The 16507-nt window shown below is 43.4% G+C and overlaps 1 protein-coding gene across 2 annotated transcripts in view; it reads left to right on the top strand.

The window, feature by feature from the left end:
* Positions 1-16507, top strand: part of TBCE (tubulin folding cofactor E) — a 58444-nt gene that overhangs the window by 14447 nt on the left and 27490 nt on the right. For both annotated transcript variants that reach the window (XR_005650166.1, XM_039850359.1), the window contains exons 2-3: positions 1090-1226; positions 12772-12856. Coding sequence is in view for 1 of the 2 variants with exons in the window: in XM_039850359.1 (XP_039706293.1) it covers positions 1127-1226; positions 12772-12856 (185 nt within the window). In the remaining variant the exon portion in view is untranslated. The remainder of the gene's footprint in view (positions 1-1089; positions 1227-12771; positions 12857-16507) is intronic.

Genomic DNA, 16507 nt, shown 5'->3' on the forward strand with positions numbered 1-16507 from the left:
GACTCCGAACTCAGCAGTATTTCCCTGACTGGCCACTCTGTTTCTTACTCGCTTTCAGTGTATTATTTACACTGCCGCTGGCATGGTAGATCGAAAATACAGTTCTAAAAGGTCTGTGAATATTTTAATATGTATTTAAAAGATAAAGGCTTTTAAAAAATCATAGCCATTATACCATTATCGTAGCTAAAAATTTAACAATTATTCTTTTTTTTTTTTCAAAATAAATTGACTCATCAGCCTTATTGGAAACAGTTATTTAACATCGTCAAATATCTAGTCGTGTTCAAATTTTCAAATTTCTCATAATTTCTCTTATTTTTAAAATTATTTACAGCTTTTAAAAATCAGGGTGCAGACGAACGCCATACACGGCAACACACTGCAGCTGTTGGACGTTTCGAGTTTCTCTGCATCTTTGTCCTTCCTCCGTCTGTCTCTTTTACTCCTTACGTTTCACGTGTTGACGAAACCAACTTGTTTGTCCTCTAGAGATTCTCACTGTCTGGATTTGGGCCGACCACGGCCTGGGGTGTCGTTCAGCAAGCTCCTCAGTCTCCTGCTTTCCTGCGAAGTGGGAGTTGGGTCTAGTTATCATTCCTAGACGGATGACGCTTTTCTCGCAGGCTCCTTTTAAGACCTTCTCTTTTTTTTTTTAGGATTCTGCGTCTTTATTCAAGTGTCATTTTTCATTTATTGTCCATCGTATGTGTCGCTTCCTATATCTGTGCGTTTGTGTTTTTCTCCCTTCCCGAGGAGAGAACAAAGTCCATACCCCCGTTTCCTTTCCCGTTTCTCTATCACTTTATCCCCCGCATCCTCCTTCCTTCCCACCCGCTTCCGTAAATGACGGGATAGACAAGTCATGTGATGTGAGCTAACCGGACTTAAACGAGATTCGAAAAATACTTTAGATTATCAAAATATCGACAGACTGTAAAGATAATCAAATTATGAGTTCTCTTCACCAAAATGTGAAGACTGAATTGCTCAGAAGCATTGACCCCATTGATGCCATTTCAGGTTAAAAACATTTTTTTTTTTTTGAAGAATTTTATTAAGTTCTTATCAATGTGATTTTCTTCCTAGATCTCCTCATATATTTCGGATTCTGGCAGTATTTACGATGACTGACACTTTGACATCAGATGTCATCGGTCAAAGAGTTGAAGTTAATGGAGAACTTGCAACAGTGTGTTTTTATGGCATTGTCCCTCCTGTGGCAGGTAATGTATGATTTTGTATGTATGTCTGTATTTTGTAGTTATCTGTGTCTGCTTTTCAATAGTGCTTTAGAACATCAATTTTGAGGAAACTGACAACCAATTTATAGATGCCTCCTACGTACTATTTTATTTGGTGACAATATTCTGTGATCTGTGGTTTTAAATTTTAATTATACAGTTTAATTATTTAGTGTTGCTATTTTTATTAATTCAACCTTAAAATATCTTCTGAGTAAACTTTAAACAGAAAAACTTGATTTCTCATAATCCTAAACTCTAAGTAATTTTTTGAAATATCTTTTGTTATTTATCCATATGAATATATATTTAATGTAATTTAAATTGATATAAATACAATTTTGTGTTACGTTTTTCACTTATTATTTGGTATATATTTACCTGTGTTTCTACAACATTCTTTACTTGTATTTTTTAAAATTGAGATATACAACATATTAATTTCAGGTGTACAAAATAATGATTTGCTACTTGTGTATACTGTGCAATGACCACCACAGTAAGTCTAATTAACATCCATCACCATGTATTGCAAAAATTTTTTTCTTCGTCGAGAACTTCTGAGATCCACTTTGTTAGCTACTTTCAAATATACAATACAGTATCATTGAGTGTAGTCACCACACTGTGCATCACGTCCCCAGGATTTACTTCATTTATATCTGGAAGTTCGTGCCTTTTGATTCCCTTCATCCGTCTTGTCTGTCCCCCACCCCCGGCCCCTGGCAACCATCAGTCTGTTCTCTGTCTCTACACGTTCTTTTTTTTCTTTTCTTCTTTTAAGATGCTGCCTACGTGAGATTATATGGTATTTGTCTTTCTCTGTCTTATGTCACTTGGCATAACCCCTTCAAGGTTTCACGTCGCCATGACAAGATATTCTTCCTTATTATGGCTGAGTGATATTCCATCATGTTTATCCACCACATGTTCTTTGTGATGGACACCTAGGTAATTCCACGTCTTGGCTATAGTAAACAATGCTGAAGTGAACATGGCGTGCATATATCTTTTCAAGGTAGTGTTTTCGTTTCCTTTAGATACACCCAGAAGTGGAATTCTGGATCCTATGGTAGTTCTGTTTTTTAACTGAGGAACCTTCACCCTGTTGTCTCCAGTGGCTGCTCCAGCAGAGCATGAGGGTGGCTCTTCTCTACATCCTCACCAGCACTCGCTGTTTCTCATCTTTGTGATACTAGCCATTCTGACGCGGGAGGGGATATCTCATTGTGGTTTTGATTTGCATTTCTCTGTCGATGAGTGATGTTGAGCATCTTTTCACATACCCGTTGGCCATCCGTACGTCTTCTTTGGAAAAAAGGTTCGGATCCTCTGCCCGTTTTTTAACCAGATTGTTTTTATTTTGCTACTGAGTTGTATCAGTTGTTCATATTTAGGATATTAACCCCTTGTCAGGTATTTGATTTGCAAATATTTTCTCCCATTGGGTAGGTTGCTTTTCATTTTTTTGATGGTTTTACTTGTATTTCTTAACGGTTACTTTTAGTATAGTATAATTTAATTATTTCCCACTTTTACACATTTCTAGTTTTATACTTTAATAAATAACAATGTAGTAGACTTATTTATATGTCTTAGTCAATCAATAAATATCTGAGTATCTCCTGTGTTTTAGGAACTGGCCTGAATCGGTACAGGGTTCAGTGATAAACTTAGACCAGAGGGTCTCAAAGTGAAGTCACTTGGTTGCATGTTAGAAATGCGAATTATTGGGCCTTACCCCAGAAACCCGGGAGGTGGGGCCCACCAATCTGTGTCTTAAGAAGCCCTCCAGGGGGTTCCGATGCCCACTGCGGTTTGAGAGCCACTGAGCTGGGAAAGGTGGACTCTGCCTTGGTGGACCTAAGCTTGCCGTGGAAGTCTGTAAATGGATACTTAATATGGAGAGGGCATTTTTTCTTGTTTGGCTGGGCTTGTTGGTAAACGGGGAAGAAGGTAATATGTAGTCTTAAAGTCAGCCGATTAATAACCTTAACTGCTAATTAAGCAATTACTGTGTGCCAGGTGCTTTCACATAGTTCTCTACTTCAAACATTGTACTAATTCTAAAATACGGACACTATTAGTCTCTTTTTTTTTTTTTTTTTTTTATAGATGAGGAGACCAAGACTCAGGTCTCAAAGCTTTCATAAAGCAGAGCTGGCATTCGAATCTATGTGCTTCAGAGTCTACGCCCTTTCTACCCTATCGCTTCTTTAAGAATGTGAATATTTTAAGGTTCTTGATTTGTCTCATCAAATTGCTGTCTGAAAGTGTTGGATCGATGTCCAGTACTTGGAAATGTCCCATCTCCCAGATCTGGGCAGCAGCCCGAGATGGAGATTCACATTCAGGAAGTTTAGCGTTCAGAAAGCTTATTAGGGAGTTTGCTTGGGATCAGTAGGAAGGGGAGGATTCTGTGAAGGAGGAAGTTAGGCTGTGATGTGGCCTAATTAGAGGTTTCGGCTGGCCCTGGGGGGCATCCTGAACTTAGGATGGCCTTTAGCCTTTCCCAGGTGAGGTGAGGGGCTGGGCGTTTACACCTCTGGTGATGACGTTGGATTCTGGTTGAGTGGAAGGGGGTGTGCCCTCCGGCCAGGTGCTTTTTCCAGTGGAGACAGTTCTACGGCACTGCTCTGGCTCGCAGTTGAGGGGACACCCGGCAGCTGTCGGGGGGCAGTCCCAGGTCCTGAAGGCGGATCGGGTGGTACATGGCAAATACAGTGATAAGGTGGGAGTGATGTAATGGTAGGTGAGGAGGCGGTGCATAATATTTTCATTTATTAAATTGCCTGTGAATTTGACACATTCTTCATATGTGTATTATGAGGAAATTTTTTCCCTGAATTTTACAGTTCTGTAAAGAGGGAGCTGCTGTGTGTTTACTCCTCATCGGTTTTCTCATTGTATGGGGACATTCTCTCCATTACTTTACCTCAGTTGGCACGAGTTTTGGGTTCCTTTTAGAGGTCACCTGATGGAAATGGTACAAAGATGCAGACACATGGAATGCGGTCTCGTGAGTACTCCCGGGCTTACCTCGCTGCACGCTGCTGTGGGGCTGTCGCGGCACTAGACGCGGTGGTGTTTAAAGCGCTTCGGCCAGTCGCTGGTGCATACTGTTAGCTGTCGTTATTGTTGTTGTAAATAAACATTTAAAAAATTACTTTAAAGAGAAATACAACAGTCCTAATGTTTTGTAAATGGCTACTCGTGGTTGGAAATTTAATTTCCTGAGATAGGATTATATATAGGTTTACATAAATGTTATATCTTAAAACTTTGGATGGAAGGAAAGTTGATGCGCTGGGGGCTGCGGTGGACAGAATAAACGCTCCTCGGAGATGTCCCCGGACCCGGGGCATCACGGTAGTTCCACGCAGTCAGGGTTACAGGTGCAGTTAAGTTTGCCAATCAGCCGACTGAGACAGGCAGGTGACCCGGGTGGGCCTGGGGGAATCGGAAGGATCCTGAGCAGGAGAATCAGAGATGGAATAACATTGCTGAGGGGAGCGAGGGTGGAGGGCGGGCCGGCCACTGAGGCTGAGAAGGCGGGGTCACCACCACCTTGGTTCTGGTCCAGTGAGACCTTCCTCAGACTTCTGACCTCCAGAACTGGAAGATAATAAAATTGTCTCGTTTTACAGCAGCAATTGGAAACTAATACATATATCCTGCATAATTGCGTGAGGGTCCTTAAACTAATACGTATATCCTGCATAGACATGGGTGTCAGAAATGCATTTGAAGAGTCTGATTAAAATTGTTTCATGAATTGAGGCGAGGAAGCACTACTTCTAAATTAGTGTACTAGTTTATATCGTGTGATTTACAATATGCTTATGTAAGGCAATTAATGAAATGTTATAAGTAGCCCTTTTGATAAATATACATTTATATGCTTAAAAATTATATAGTCATTGCTTGGATATTCTATCCATATACTTGGAGTTGCCTCATATCAGTAAATATACAGTGCTTTTATTTCCTCCCAGATGGTTGTCTTCAAGCCTCTTTGCTCTTAGTAATTATTTCGTAATACGTCTTGTGGTAACTAGAATCTGATATTATTGCCTGCCAGTATGCAGTGACTAAATTAAATGGTCCTGCAGTATTTTGGGTTTCATTTATCCCATATTAATATTAATGTTAATTTTAAATGTAATAGTTGCAACATATTTCTTCTAGGTTCTTAGGGAGGATTTTTTTGTGTCGTACAGTTTATTGATCCCAAAGAATGATTGAAATGCGTTGCTACCTATTGAAATGTAAATACTGGCAATCCAAATTTATCAAGGAACAAGGGCTCACAATGAACTTCAATGAGAAGAATGAGAAGTCTGCTTTTGGTCTATTTATTTTTCTCCATTTCTCACATGTAACCAAAACCTGAATACCAATTTCCAGTACTCCAGATTCCAGTTCGGACGTGGATCTCCAAAGGGCCTGCTTTTACCAAGCATGTCTCTGAGGCCCACCTCTGAGGCCCACCACGAGAATTCTATCAAATTTATTTTCTTCTTGGTTTTTTAGAAAACTACTGTAATTTTCTGTGTTGAGAGGAGATTTTTGTTTAAGTCTTAGATGACTTTGCTTTAAAAATTATACGTACAATAAGATTTTCATAAAGTTTTATTTAGTGACAGTGTTCCTCTTCTGGGGCGTTCTTGAAGCCTTGCTGCTGTTTTTTGTTTTGTTTTGTTTTGTTTTAATATTAAAATAATGCAGGAACATGGTATAAATATAGTACAGAAATGCTTCTGATGAAAAGCAGCCATGTCGTTTTTTCTTCCACTGAGTGTGGTGTCGTCTTGGTTTAAACCTGTTCGGTCTGAGGTTATATGTAGCTCCTTCAGTTATGAGACATTTTCTTCTAAGATACCTTTAATAATTTTTACCTTTCCATTTTACCTGCTTTTTCTTCCCGGCGCTCTAGTTGGTTGGATATGAGATTCCTACTTGATCCTCTATGTTCCTTTTTTTCTTCTTTGCAATATAGTTGTTGAAAAACCGCGTTACCCGTCTTCTGGGTATTTCTGATTGTCCGTGTGACGTCATTAACATGGTTTTCTGTCCTCTACATTTCCTGTAAACTGTTAGTTATATAAGCTTGATCAGATCAGGTTTGATTTTTTTTCTTACAGATACTTTATAGGGGATGCGTGTTTCGGTCAGGAAGTACATAGATAAGATCTGGTTTATCTCTTTTTGGGAGTTAGCAGCTGTCGATGAATATCGCTTACACCCACTGTCTCATTTGGAGTTGTAAAGTGGCGAAATTCCAGTCATTTTCCGTTGTCATCATTCTCTAGATGAATAAGCCAAGTAGCTGGGCAGCTAATCATGGAGATCTTCCCTGTGCTAATTGCTTTCCAAAATAACTGGGTGATTGAAAAGCAGCATAAATCTTTCCTTTTATTTATCAGTCTTGATAATAATGAGTTGATTCATTAGAAGACCAATGAACTTTTAAAAATCTTCATTAAGTCATGGGTTTAAACGTGTTTGACAAGTTTCGGTCCATTGCTGTTACTGTTATTGATGTGCAAACTGTCCCATCTCTGGCCAGTCAGAACCCCTCCAAGCTGGCTCCTGAGTGCACTTGGTGTGGCCAGATGGCTTTCGATAGCTTACTTCGTGATATAAGGAAGCTACAGATGTGCAGGGTTCATCCTGGACGTTTTTGCCCCATATCACACAACCAGCTTTTTCTCCAAGATCCTATGTTTTTGTGTGTTTGTTTTTTAGTGGCAAACAGCATTTGGAGGCTACGCTCTGAGCTCTAGGGGCGCTCATTGCTACTGGGTTGGTCATTGTTTTTAGGCCTTTTTTAGTGGACAAAGCTAATTTGTCCACTAATTTGTAGGATTAATTCTTGGAAGTAGAATAGATTTAAGGAAAATGTGTATTTTTTTCCTACTTATAAAAAGTCTCAAAAAAGTAGAGTAATACACGGAACATCTGTATATACTTGGAATTTCGATTTAACAGTTCGCGTTTTGCCACATTTGCTTTCTTTTTATTTTTTTGCTGGAGCATTTTAAATGATATCCATTGTGGCATTCCCAAATACTTCACCATGCATCTCTAAAAAACGCCTTTTCTTACAAAATAGTATGTACGTTTTACACTGAAATTTTGATTCATATTGTCATAGTGATAGTTTTTTTAAACCAGTAAGTCAGATTATTGAAAACCTTTGTCCTGATTCATCTCTTGGTTTCGAAGTCCTTGAAGATCAGTCCCAAGGTGCAGTGGGTCTATTCTTTGAAATGACTAATTATGCGGTCCTTAAAAATGACAGGTCTTTTCATCTGCTTTTATGCCATCGACATTCCTCACTAGCTTTTTTCTTCACTAATGTTAAATATGAGTTTCTCGGTATCCCATGGAAAGAAAATCCGTATCTAATCTTTTTTTCCACCAGAGAGGAAAATCGTTTATTTAACATCTTAAGACTTTCATCTGCCCACTTTGGCTTTTGACGTTATTTATGATCTGAGTCATAGACCGAGGTATTTTCTTTTTTATTATTAGAAAAGAGATAACACTCCACAGACAGTGTGGTCTCTCAGAGGCAGAGACAGTGTGGTCTCTCAGAGGCTGAGAGCAAGAGGACAGGGAGAGACAGTAACCGAGAGAGGGACAGGGGGAGGGACACCGGCCAAGGTATTTTTTCAAATAACCTTTATCGATTGGTGCTTCGTTAGTGTTGTTTTGTTGCTGCTGTTATTCCGAAGTGTTTAATGTTCTTTTTTTCATAGCCTTTATTGAAATGATGCTACACCGAGTGTCAGAGTCAACGCAGATTATCTGGCAGTCAGTCTCCTCGTGAAGCATCTATGACAGTGCTTGTTTTTGAGCAGTTTGGTGCAGCTTTCAGATGAATTATGTTTTTGTCCTACCAGAGCCAATAGAAAGGCATGTGTGTGGTACGTGTGGTGATGACGTGATGTGTTTTCATATTCTGGGAGTCGGTGGAGGAAACAGTCGATGGAAGTCTAGGAGAACATTTAAACATTGTGTCAAAACCAAAATCATCGTCTTTGACACACGTGACAGTATTCAGATGAAAAATCGTAAGTAGTTTTATTGAGTAGGCAGTGCATTTAATTTCGGGATGCTTTTTATAGCTTATTTATTACTGGGATGTAGCCCTCCTTAAAATCGGTAGCGGATTTTACTACAGGAGAAACAGGCATTTGGTAATTTCTAACTTAACGTGTTTTAGGCTGCTGGTCGTTTCTTTCATACTTGATAGATGCAAAACATTTGGTACTTAGGCGTGTGTGTGTTCGAGGCTTTGAACAGCTGTGGGGTTCGTTCTGCAAGTTAGTGGTGTTGCGTAGGCCACAGCTGTGCCGAAGTGGGGCCCTCCGTGCACAGGGTTGTCATGAGGATTCGGAGAATTCGTGCGTAGAAAACACTTAGATCCCTGTCTGACAGGGATCTAAAATTTTAGGGATTATTATTGTTTTGCTGTTATTGTTGTGAATTAGAAAAAAAAAAGTACTCCTTCTTCAGGACGTTTAATTTCCTCCTATAGGAAAATCATCATAATATATTGATTTTTGTTAAAGTGTGATACTTCATTGTCATCTGCTAGAAGAACAATATAATCAGTGAAAAATCTATAATTTACGGCCCTCAGGGCCAGAAAGTGTGGTCTTTACTGGTCAGATGAAACTGTTATCCTTAACCACACGGCCTCGTAGCTCAGGCTAGCGGTGCGGAACACCCATTCTCCAGCTGAAGCGACTCAGTTGGAATCGCTGTCCTCGGCGCATTAGAAGCCCAGCGCGGTGACACCTGTGTCGGGGGCTCTTGCTGAGAGGATGAATTCCCAGGTTCCACACCGGGAGTCTTACCCAGTAGGCCGGTTTGGGACCAGGGCGCTTCATTTCAGCACGCCCCCTGGGTGTTCCGATGTCCCGCTCGGGGAACGGCCAAGTTGTCATTCCTCAGGATGCGCCTGTGGAAAACGAGATCACCAGCAAGTGAAATAAAACCGTCGCAGCCCGTTGTGTAACCGCCATCACGAAACCAGGCTTTCTGCCCCGAGGCTCGAGTTAGGAAACGCCCGTGAGCGAGCATGTTATAAAGATGGCATGGAATGTCACGTGTCCTTCATTATCTTAGTCTGTGCCCTTCGTGCTTATTCAAGCACTCTGCGACAAACTCCTGTAGCTCAGGGACAGGGTGACAAGGTTTCCTTCCGACGCACTGGCGGAGATGTCTCTGGCGGTCGAGAGAACGCATCTCCTTTTCCTGCTCCGAGGAAGCGCGGAGCCGTCGTACCCTTCGTCGCTCTTTTCTGTTACCTTCTTTTTCGATGCTGCTTATTCTCCCACCTCCTTTTTAAATTAATTCAGTTTCGGTTAATGGCTTTCGATCTTCAGGTACCCGATTTTCTTTTCCTGAATTCATTTTTTTAATCGTAAGTTATTGCAGTCTTTTAAGGACATTCTCAGGTTACAGATTACAGAAGCAGGAGGCCGTCTACCTCTCCCAGGTGAGGCCAGGCCAGGGCCGTGCAGAACACAACCCGCTTCGGCCTTTCAGAGAGCCCGAGGGTTTAGACCGAGCTTGTAGGGACATGATTCCAGCCACCAGTGGATGTAAACTCTGACTTTGTTTCAGCCGTGAGGTGGCTTCAGTATTTGCAGGCCCTCTAAGCAGCTGCCCTCCCGAGGAGTAATTTCGTACAGATCAACGTAGAGTGAGTCAGATGAGCAGTATCGCTTCATGGAGACAGAGGAGTCCTCCCACTTTCTCATGCTTGGGTGATTGAATTTAGTTATATTTCTTTAGAAAGAAAACTATTAGTTATCTCAGGAGCTGGTCAGCCCAAGGAGCAAGGGGCACAGAAATCACAAGGCAGATGATGGCAGTGCCCACCTCGGACTTCCCGGGGGGGATCCGGGGGAGGCCCCTGGCCCAGCCCTGGTGTGTGGAGTTGGGTCCTGGAGCTCTAGCCGGTGGGTTCGAAGTGACTCCTGTCATTGACCTGGGGGATAGAGCTAGATATTTCTGCCACATGCCATTAAATATTCCATTTATCAAATCCTCTAGTTGATATTTTGTGCTCATGAAACAATATTCTCATGATGTGGCTTCTTGAGTTGGTCTGTTTACAGGGGTAAATATATTGGTCATATGGAGTAATTTAAAATATATATATTTTAGAACAGTTTTAGGTCCACAGCTCAAAGTATAGAAAGTTCCTGTGTACCCCCCGCCCCCCACATGCACAGTCCCCCACTGTCAGTGTCCCCCACCAGATGGTACCTTTGTCACAACCTGCGGTGACACGTGTTTACATTAGAGTTCACTGTTGGTGTTGCACATTCCGTCGGTCTGGACACGAGTACGATGACGTGTGTCCGCCATTATAATGTCACAGTTTCTCCTAAAAATCCCTGTGCTCTGTCCGTCTCACTCCCCCTTAGCCCTGGTGGCCGCTTATCCTTCTACTGACTCCATAGTTTTGCCTTTTCGAGAACGTCAGAGTGGGAATCATGCAGTGTGTAGCCTTTTCAGATCGGCTTCTTTCACTTAGTAATTGGCATTTAAGTTTCTTCCGTGTCTTTTCATGGCTTGACGGCTCATTTCTTTTCAGCGTTAAAGAATATTCCATTGCATGGACCACAGTTTGTCCAAGCTTCCCAGTTTGGGCCGTCATGGCTAACGCTGCTGTGACCACCCGGGTGCAGGCTTCGCGTGGACATAAGTTTTCACCTCATTTAGATGGACACCAAGAATTCAACACGCACACCAAAGCCGAGTGGAACGCAGAGTTGATTGGGAAAGGGATGACACCCCAGTGTGGTCCCCTCTCAGAGGCGGAGTGAGGGGGACAGTGAGAGGGACCGAGAGATGAGGACAGTGAGACAGAGTAAAGATACCCGGAGAGAGCGAGAGGGACCCTGGGTGTTCGAGGAATTCAGTTCCTATGTCATTCTTTAGTTCCTGTGAGTTACAGTTTAAAAGACTGTCAACCCATTTCCTTTGACGTGGACACAGTGAGGAAGGGGGAGAGCATGTGGCTGGAAAGGTAAGAATATGGGGAGTGAGGGGCCTGCCTGGGGTTCCCAGCCTTGGATCCTTAGGTCCCCCGTGCGCTTAGCCACAGGGAATGACTGTTGTTCCTGTTTCCCGGCACGGGTGTGGGGGATGGGCTGTGGCAATCCCAGCGGAAACCTCCCCGAGTTCTGCAGGGTCCTCCTGGCCTGGCCGCAGGGCGGACCAGCACCCTGCAGCCTCTGGCCGTGGCTCAATTCACGTTGTAATTCCCTTGCCTCCTCCCTGCATTAGTGTGACTGCTGGGTGGGGACGCAGGACGAGAGGAGCGGGTCCTTGACTGCGCGCAGGAAAGAATTCAGGCGCGAGCCAGAGTTAGGGACACAAGCAGAGTTTATCGGAGGAGGAGTAACGCTGCACAGACGGAGCGCAGTCTCCTCGCAGAGACAGGTGACGAGACAGACCGCGAGCGGCGGGGATTTCGGTTTATGTCATCCTTAGTTTCCGTGAATTACAGTTTAAAGACTTCGTTTCCTGTTTTTTTCCCTGTCGTGGGTACGCGCATTGAGGGCATGTCGGGGTCTCAGCCTTTGTCCTGCAGGTCCCCGTGGTCCGGGGTCGGGCACGGGGTAGGTCACGCAGGGTCGGGTCTGTGTTGTGTAGGGCAGGACCCGAAGGCTCTGCTGCCCGGTGTGGGTGACTGGTGAGTAGCCCCATGCTGGCGGGAGTCTTCCTTTGTTCCGTGGTGTCCCCTGGCCTGGCAGTACCTGCAGCCTCTGAGTGCAGCTCGGTTTAATATTCGGTCTCCCGCCCCTTTCCCGTGTCGGTTGGACCCCTGGTTTTTAATACTTGTGATTCCAGTGAAGTCAGAATCATTGACTTTTGATTTTCATGCGTCTTGATGTCCAGGTGACACAGGGCAGGGCACATCCCCCGAGGGGTGGCGGGGAGCCCCAGGCCCGCCCCAAGACAGAGGGTTCTCGGCTGAGTGCGAGGAAAAATTCAGACACTCGGCCACGCTTAGAGTCAGAGGGAGGTTTATTAGAGAAGGGGTAACGCTGTGTGGACAGAGCGGGGTCCCCTCTCAGAGGCGGAGTGTGGGAGACGCGCCTTCCGTTCACACCTGTACTCCTGACCTTTTGCCCTGCGCTCAGATCTGCCCGAAGCTTCGTTAGCCATTTAGCTTTCCAGCCTCTCCTACCAAAACCCAGCAGGTGCCGTGGGAGGAAAAACGCACTCTACATGCTTAGTTCAACTCTGAGTTTCCCTCTTCGTCCGGATGCAGGCATTCCTCGGCCGTATTTGTCGTTCAGTTCCAGACCAGCGCCGTAAAGCGAATGTCGCAGCCACTCGAGTCCCAAGTTTAAGGCTAACTTGTTCTTTCCCGAAGACGTTTCTCTCCCGCAGCGGCATCTGCATGATACCTGCAAACTGTATTTGCTCGGAGAAGAGTCAGCATTGCCTCTGTCCTCACTCACTGCTCATTCGGTTTTTCTTGCTCTGCTAGGACTCTGGTTAGGCGTAGAATGGGACAACCCCGAGAGAGGAAAGCATGATGGCAGCCACGAGGGGACTGTGTACTTTAAATGCAGGTAATCTTTCATTCTGAATTGGCACGGTTACTCATGATATGTAATAGTCAAATAAAGGGGGATGGAGGTAAGAAATGTTTGGCTCCTGAGGCAGTTATACTACAGAATTCGGCGTCTTTTAAAAAGATAATTCTGTTTGTAGAGTATTTTTTTTTATGTTTTCAAAGCGGTCTCTTAACCTTACAAATGCAGTTGCTTTTTTTCTTTTGTGTTTTCGTTTCCTTTTATTGGATGAATGTAAACATTTTTCACTTATTAACAGTGTACAATCTATTGAGTAAAAGAAAAGAGAAATAGCCCAGATATCCACTAAGGAGCAGTTGATTACACAAAATACAGAGCATCCAAGTAGCAGAATGCTAGACACTCTTACAGACTTGTCATGACAGAGCTATCGTGTCGCACATCTACTAATCTTTTCAAGGGCTCGATTTTCGAGAAACCGCATGGAACTCTGAAAGGGATGGTGGGGAATTCGAGCCTGTCTTCTAAACAGTTTTGTTGTTTTCTTTAGGTTTTAGTTTCTCAGAAGGATTTCTTACATGAAGCTTATTTTCCTTTAATTGTGGTTCAGTGAACACAGCCTGGCCTGGGAAGCAAGAGGCCTCTAAGTCTGCTTGTAACATTCTCTTTGACCCCGAACAACACGAAATTTACTAACCTCTAAAATGAAGGTCAGAATTAGATCATAGCAAAACGTGTTTCCTAGGCCACCATTCTTTAGTTTTAGAAAGTCAGGGTAGAGGAGGAATCAGCTTGTCTCTGGAGGCCAGCTGTGAGGGCACACGTGGAGCGGCGCCAGCTCAGAATCCGGCCAGAGTTCATGGAGGAAGAGGGTATGGAAATGGAAATTTCTTTGCCTGGCCTGTTGCTCCTTACCGACCTGGACTGGCCCGCGACCTCACCAAAGCTTCGTGGGCGGCCTTTCCCTGTGGAGCCCCCCGCACACTTCGCTTCGAAGAGCTTCCCCCAACCACCCGGGATCACGTGGCCCTTAACCTCTGTGGATGAGATCTGCGCAGCCGTAGTTACTCTCGTGGAGAAATCAAGATGCGTTTCAGCGCTGGCAGGTCTTGGGTTGGCCCTGGGGTGCTGGGGCGTCGGCTCTGTTCCGGAGTCTTCCCCTTGGGGTGAGCATATCCTTACTTCTTCTGTCTCCCAGTATGGTCATGCCTGGGCATTTACATATTGAAATACGTATTATAAATTACTTTTGTTTCATTGAAATGGATGTTGTGTTGACTTTGAAGTCCTTTCTGGATAGGGACTGTCACCCGCGCGTTCCGTTTCAGGGTGTTGGGGGCAGTATAAAAGGGAGCATCGGGTCTGATATGGTGGACAACCAGTGGGCCCTCATGGGTGCTAACGCTCACGCTGCTACGAATTAGGACCCAGCTTCAGCTGGTGAGGCTTATGCCACCATCTTAGAATCTCGAAGTCAGACAAAACAGATGTACACCACGTGCATTTCTTTTAAGTGAAGTCACATCTCTTACTAACATGTTAATACGCCTGTTCCCGTTTAAGAACTTCATTGGAGTCCCCTCGATGTCCCTACCTGTGTGCGTCATGGGTTGCTAAGGTTCGTGAATGAGCATTAATGGATCAGCAGAAAGTACTGTTCTTTATATTTATAATTCTTGAAGTATGAAATGTTAGAATGATTTTTAAAAAACCACTAAATGTACTGACAGTCTACAGGCAGCCCACATCTCCGTGAAAGGTGAAAAGAGGGATTTTATTTTTGGAAGCCTCCCCTGAATCGGGGCAACATGCAGATCGTGTCACTCCGAAGCAGGCGACAAACCTGTGCTTGGCTGTGGAGCTGTTTTTCTGCTGGGAAATGAGTTCGCAGGGCCCGTTCTGCCGCCATGGCAGCCATACACATTGAATGAGAGCGCGGGTTTCTCCCCGGCTGAACCGTCAGTCGCTCAAGCTTGCCGAGAGAAAGGCTCTGAGCATGCCGGTACCGAACGGTATCGAGATCAACACCACCTGTCAGAAACCCCCCGGAGACCCAGCCTTTCCCAGCATCCCGCATCTAAAGCCCTGACAAGAAAAACGCTTTTTTGGAATCTCTTGGAGACCCTTTACCTTTGAATGGTATCGCCAGGTACGCAAAATACACAGTGAGAAATTTGGGTTTCATTCAGATAAACAGTCACTTTTTAGTGTAAGTTATGGGATATGCATGGGACGTACTGATGTAAAAAAAATGATTTGCTGCTTATCTGAAATCAGACTTAACTGGGCATCCTGGGTCTTATCCGACAAAACTATGGGGTCATAGGGCAGGTTGAATCTTGGTGTCGCATTTCTGCACGGGCCCGTGGTCGGGATGGTGATGTTGCCAGCAGCACCGGAAATCGGTGGGCAGGAGGAGGAAGGAGCTTAAACAAGCCAAATCCTCACAAGAGAGAAATTGTTGGACTCTCCTCCCACCGACCCCTTCCCTCGCCCAACGTTTTTTCTTACAGACAGCTTTCAGAATTTCAGTGTTTAGATGCGATATCTAGAATGTCGTGAAGTCTATGAAAATTTAGTTTATCTTTAGAGCTTTCTCGTAAATGGGCACTCATGCAGCTAAGCGGCTTTTCCTTATTTGCTGGGCTCTTTTGTTTTTTGAGAAGCCTTCCAGGATGTTCCAGAGGACAGTAATCTTTGATGTTATTCTTTGATCTACAAAGGGCACAGCATCCGTTTTCTAACGACCCAAACACCTCACCTAAATCCTTTCATCTGCCTGCAGCCAAAGGAAACAGTGATAAAGGTCTCTTGAATTATTCATTAACCACTGTTTCAAAAAGTGTAAATTTAGGACAAAAATGAAAACCACGGTATTTGTTTTGCATTGTTATTTTCTCATTTATCGTAAATGTACTAGTTTTTAAACTTGTGCTCTCATACTTTTGTCATTTAAATCACATAATATTTGAAAAATAAATTCTCCTATTTCTGTTTCCACACCCTCCCCCCATGTTACTCCTTTAAGGAAAACCAGGACTTTTCATAAATTTTAGAATTTTATTTCACTGTGAAATTTCATTTCAGTAGAATTTCAAATTTTACTATTCCATAAATCAAGACCTATTTTATAAATGTGAGACTCTAGAAACAGTCTTGTAGATGCAAAACTCATTTGTTTGTACACATTAAGATAGGCCGAGGCACAAAAACTAATATTTACATTGGCTGAGATTATTTTTCCAACGTCTAACGTACACCTTGGAACTTATTTCAGCCTCGCACACGTGAAGTGTTTAACGTTGATGATACTTGTAAATGCAAGAGCCTTGTGTGCCGTCCCGGGGGACATTAAGGGAACGACCTGAAAGTGCTCTCTGCAGCTCACTTCAGAAAAAGCACCTTTGTTGAACTATAACGTTTTATTTAAAATGCCATAGCTCTAGAAATGTTTTATTTTTGGTAATACTGCTGCTTCTTGCTACTGTCTTTATTTATTTTCTTTTTTCATCTTTTTTGTCTTTATTGAAATATAATAGACAATTAGTCGCTTGTATTTACATTGTACAATTCAGTGAGGTTTTTTCCCACTTACAGTTGGCATACAATAATATACCAATTTCAGTTGTATAGCGTAGCGATCAGAGATCCACATAACTTGCAGTGATCACCCCACTAAATCTAGCA

Source organism: Pteropus medius, unplaced genomic scaffold (genome assembly GCF_902729225.1).
Source record: "Pteropus medius unplaced genomic scaffold, Ma_sr-lr_union100, whole genome shotgun sequence".
Taxonomy (NCBI): domain Eukaryota; kingdom Metazoa; phylum Chordata; class Mammalia; order Chiroptera; family Pteropodidae; genus Pteropus; species Pteropus medius.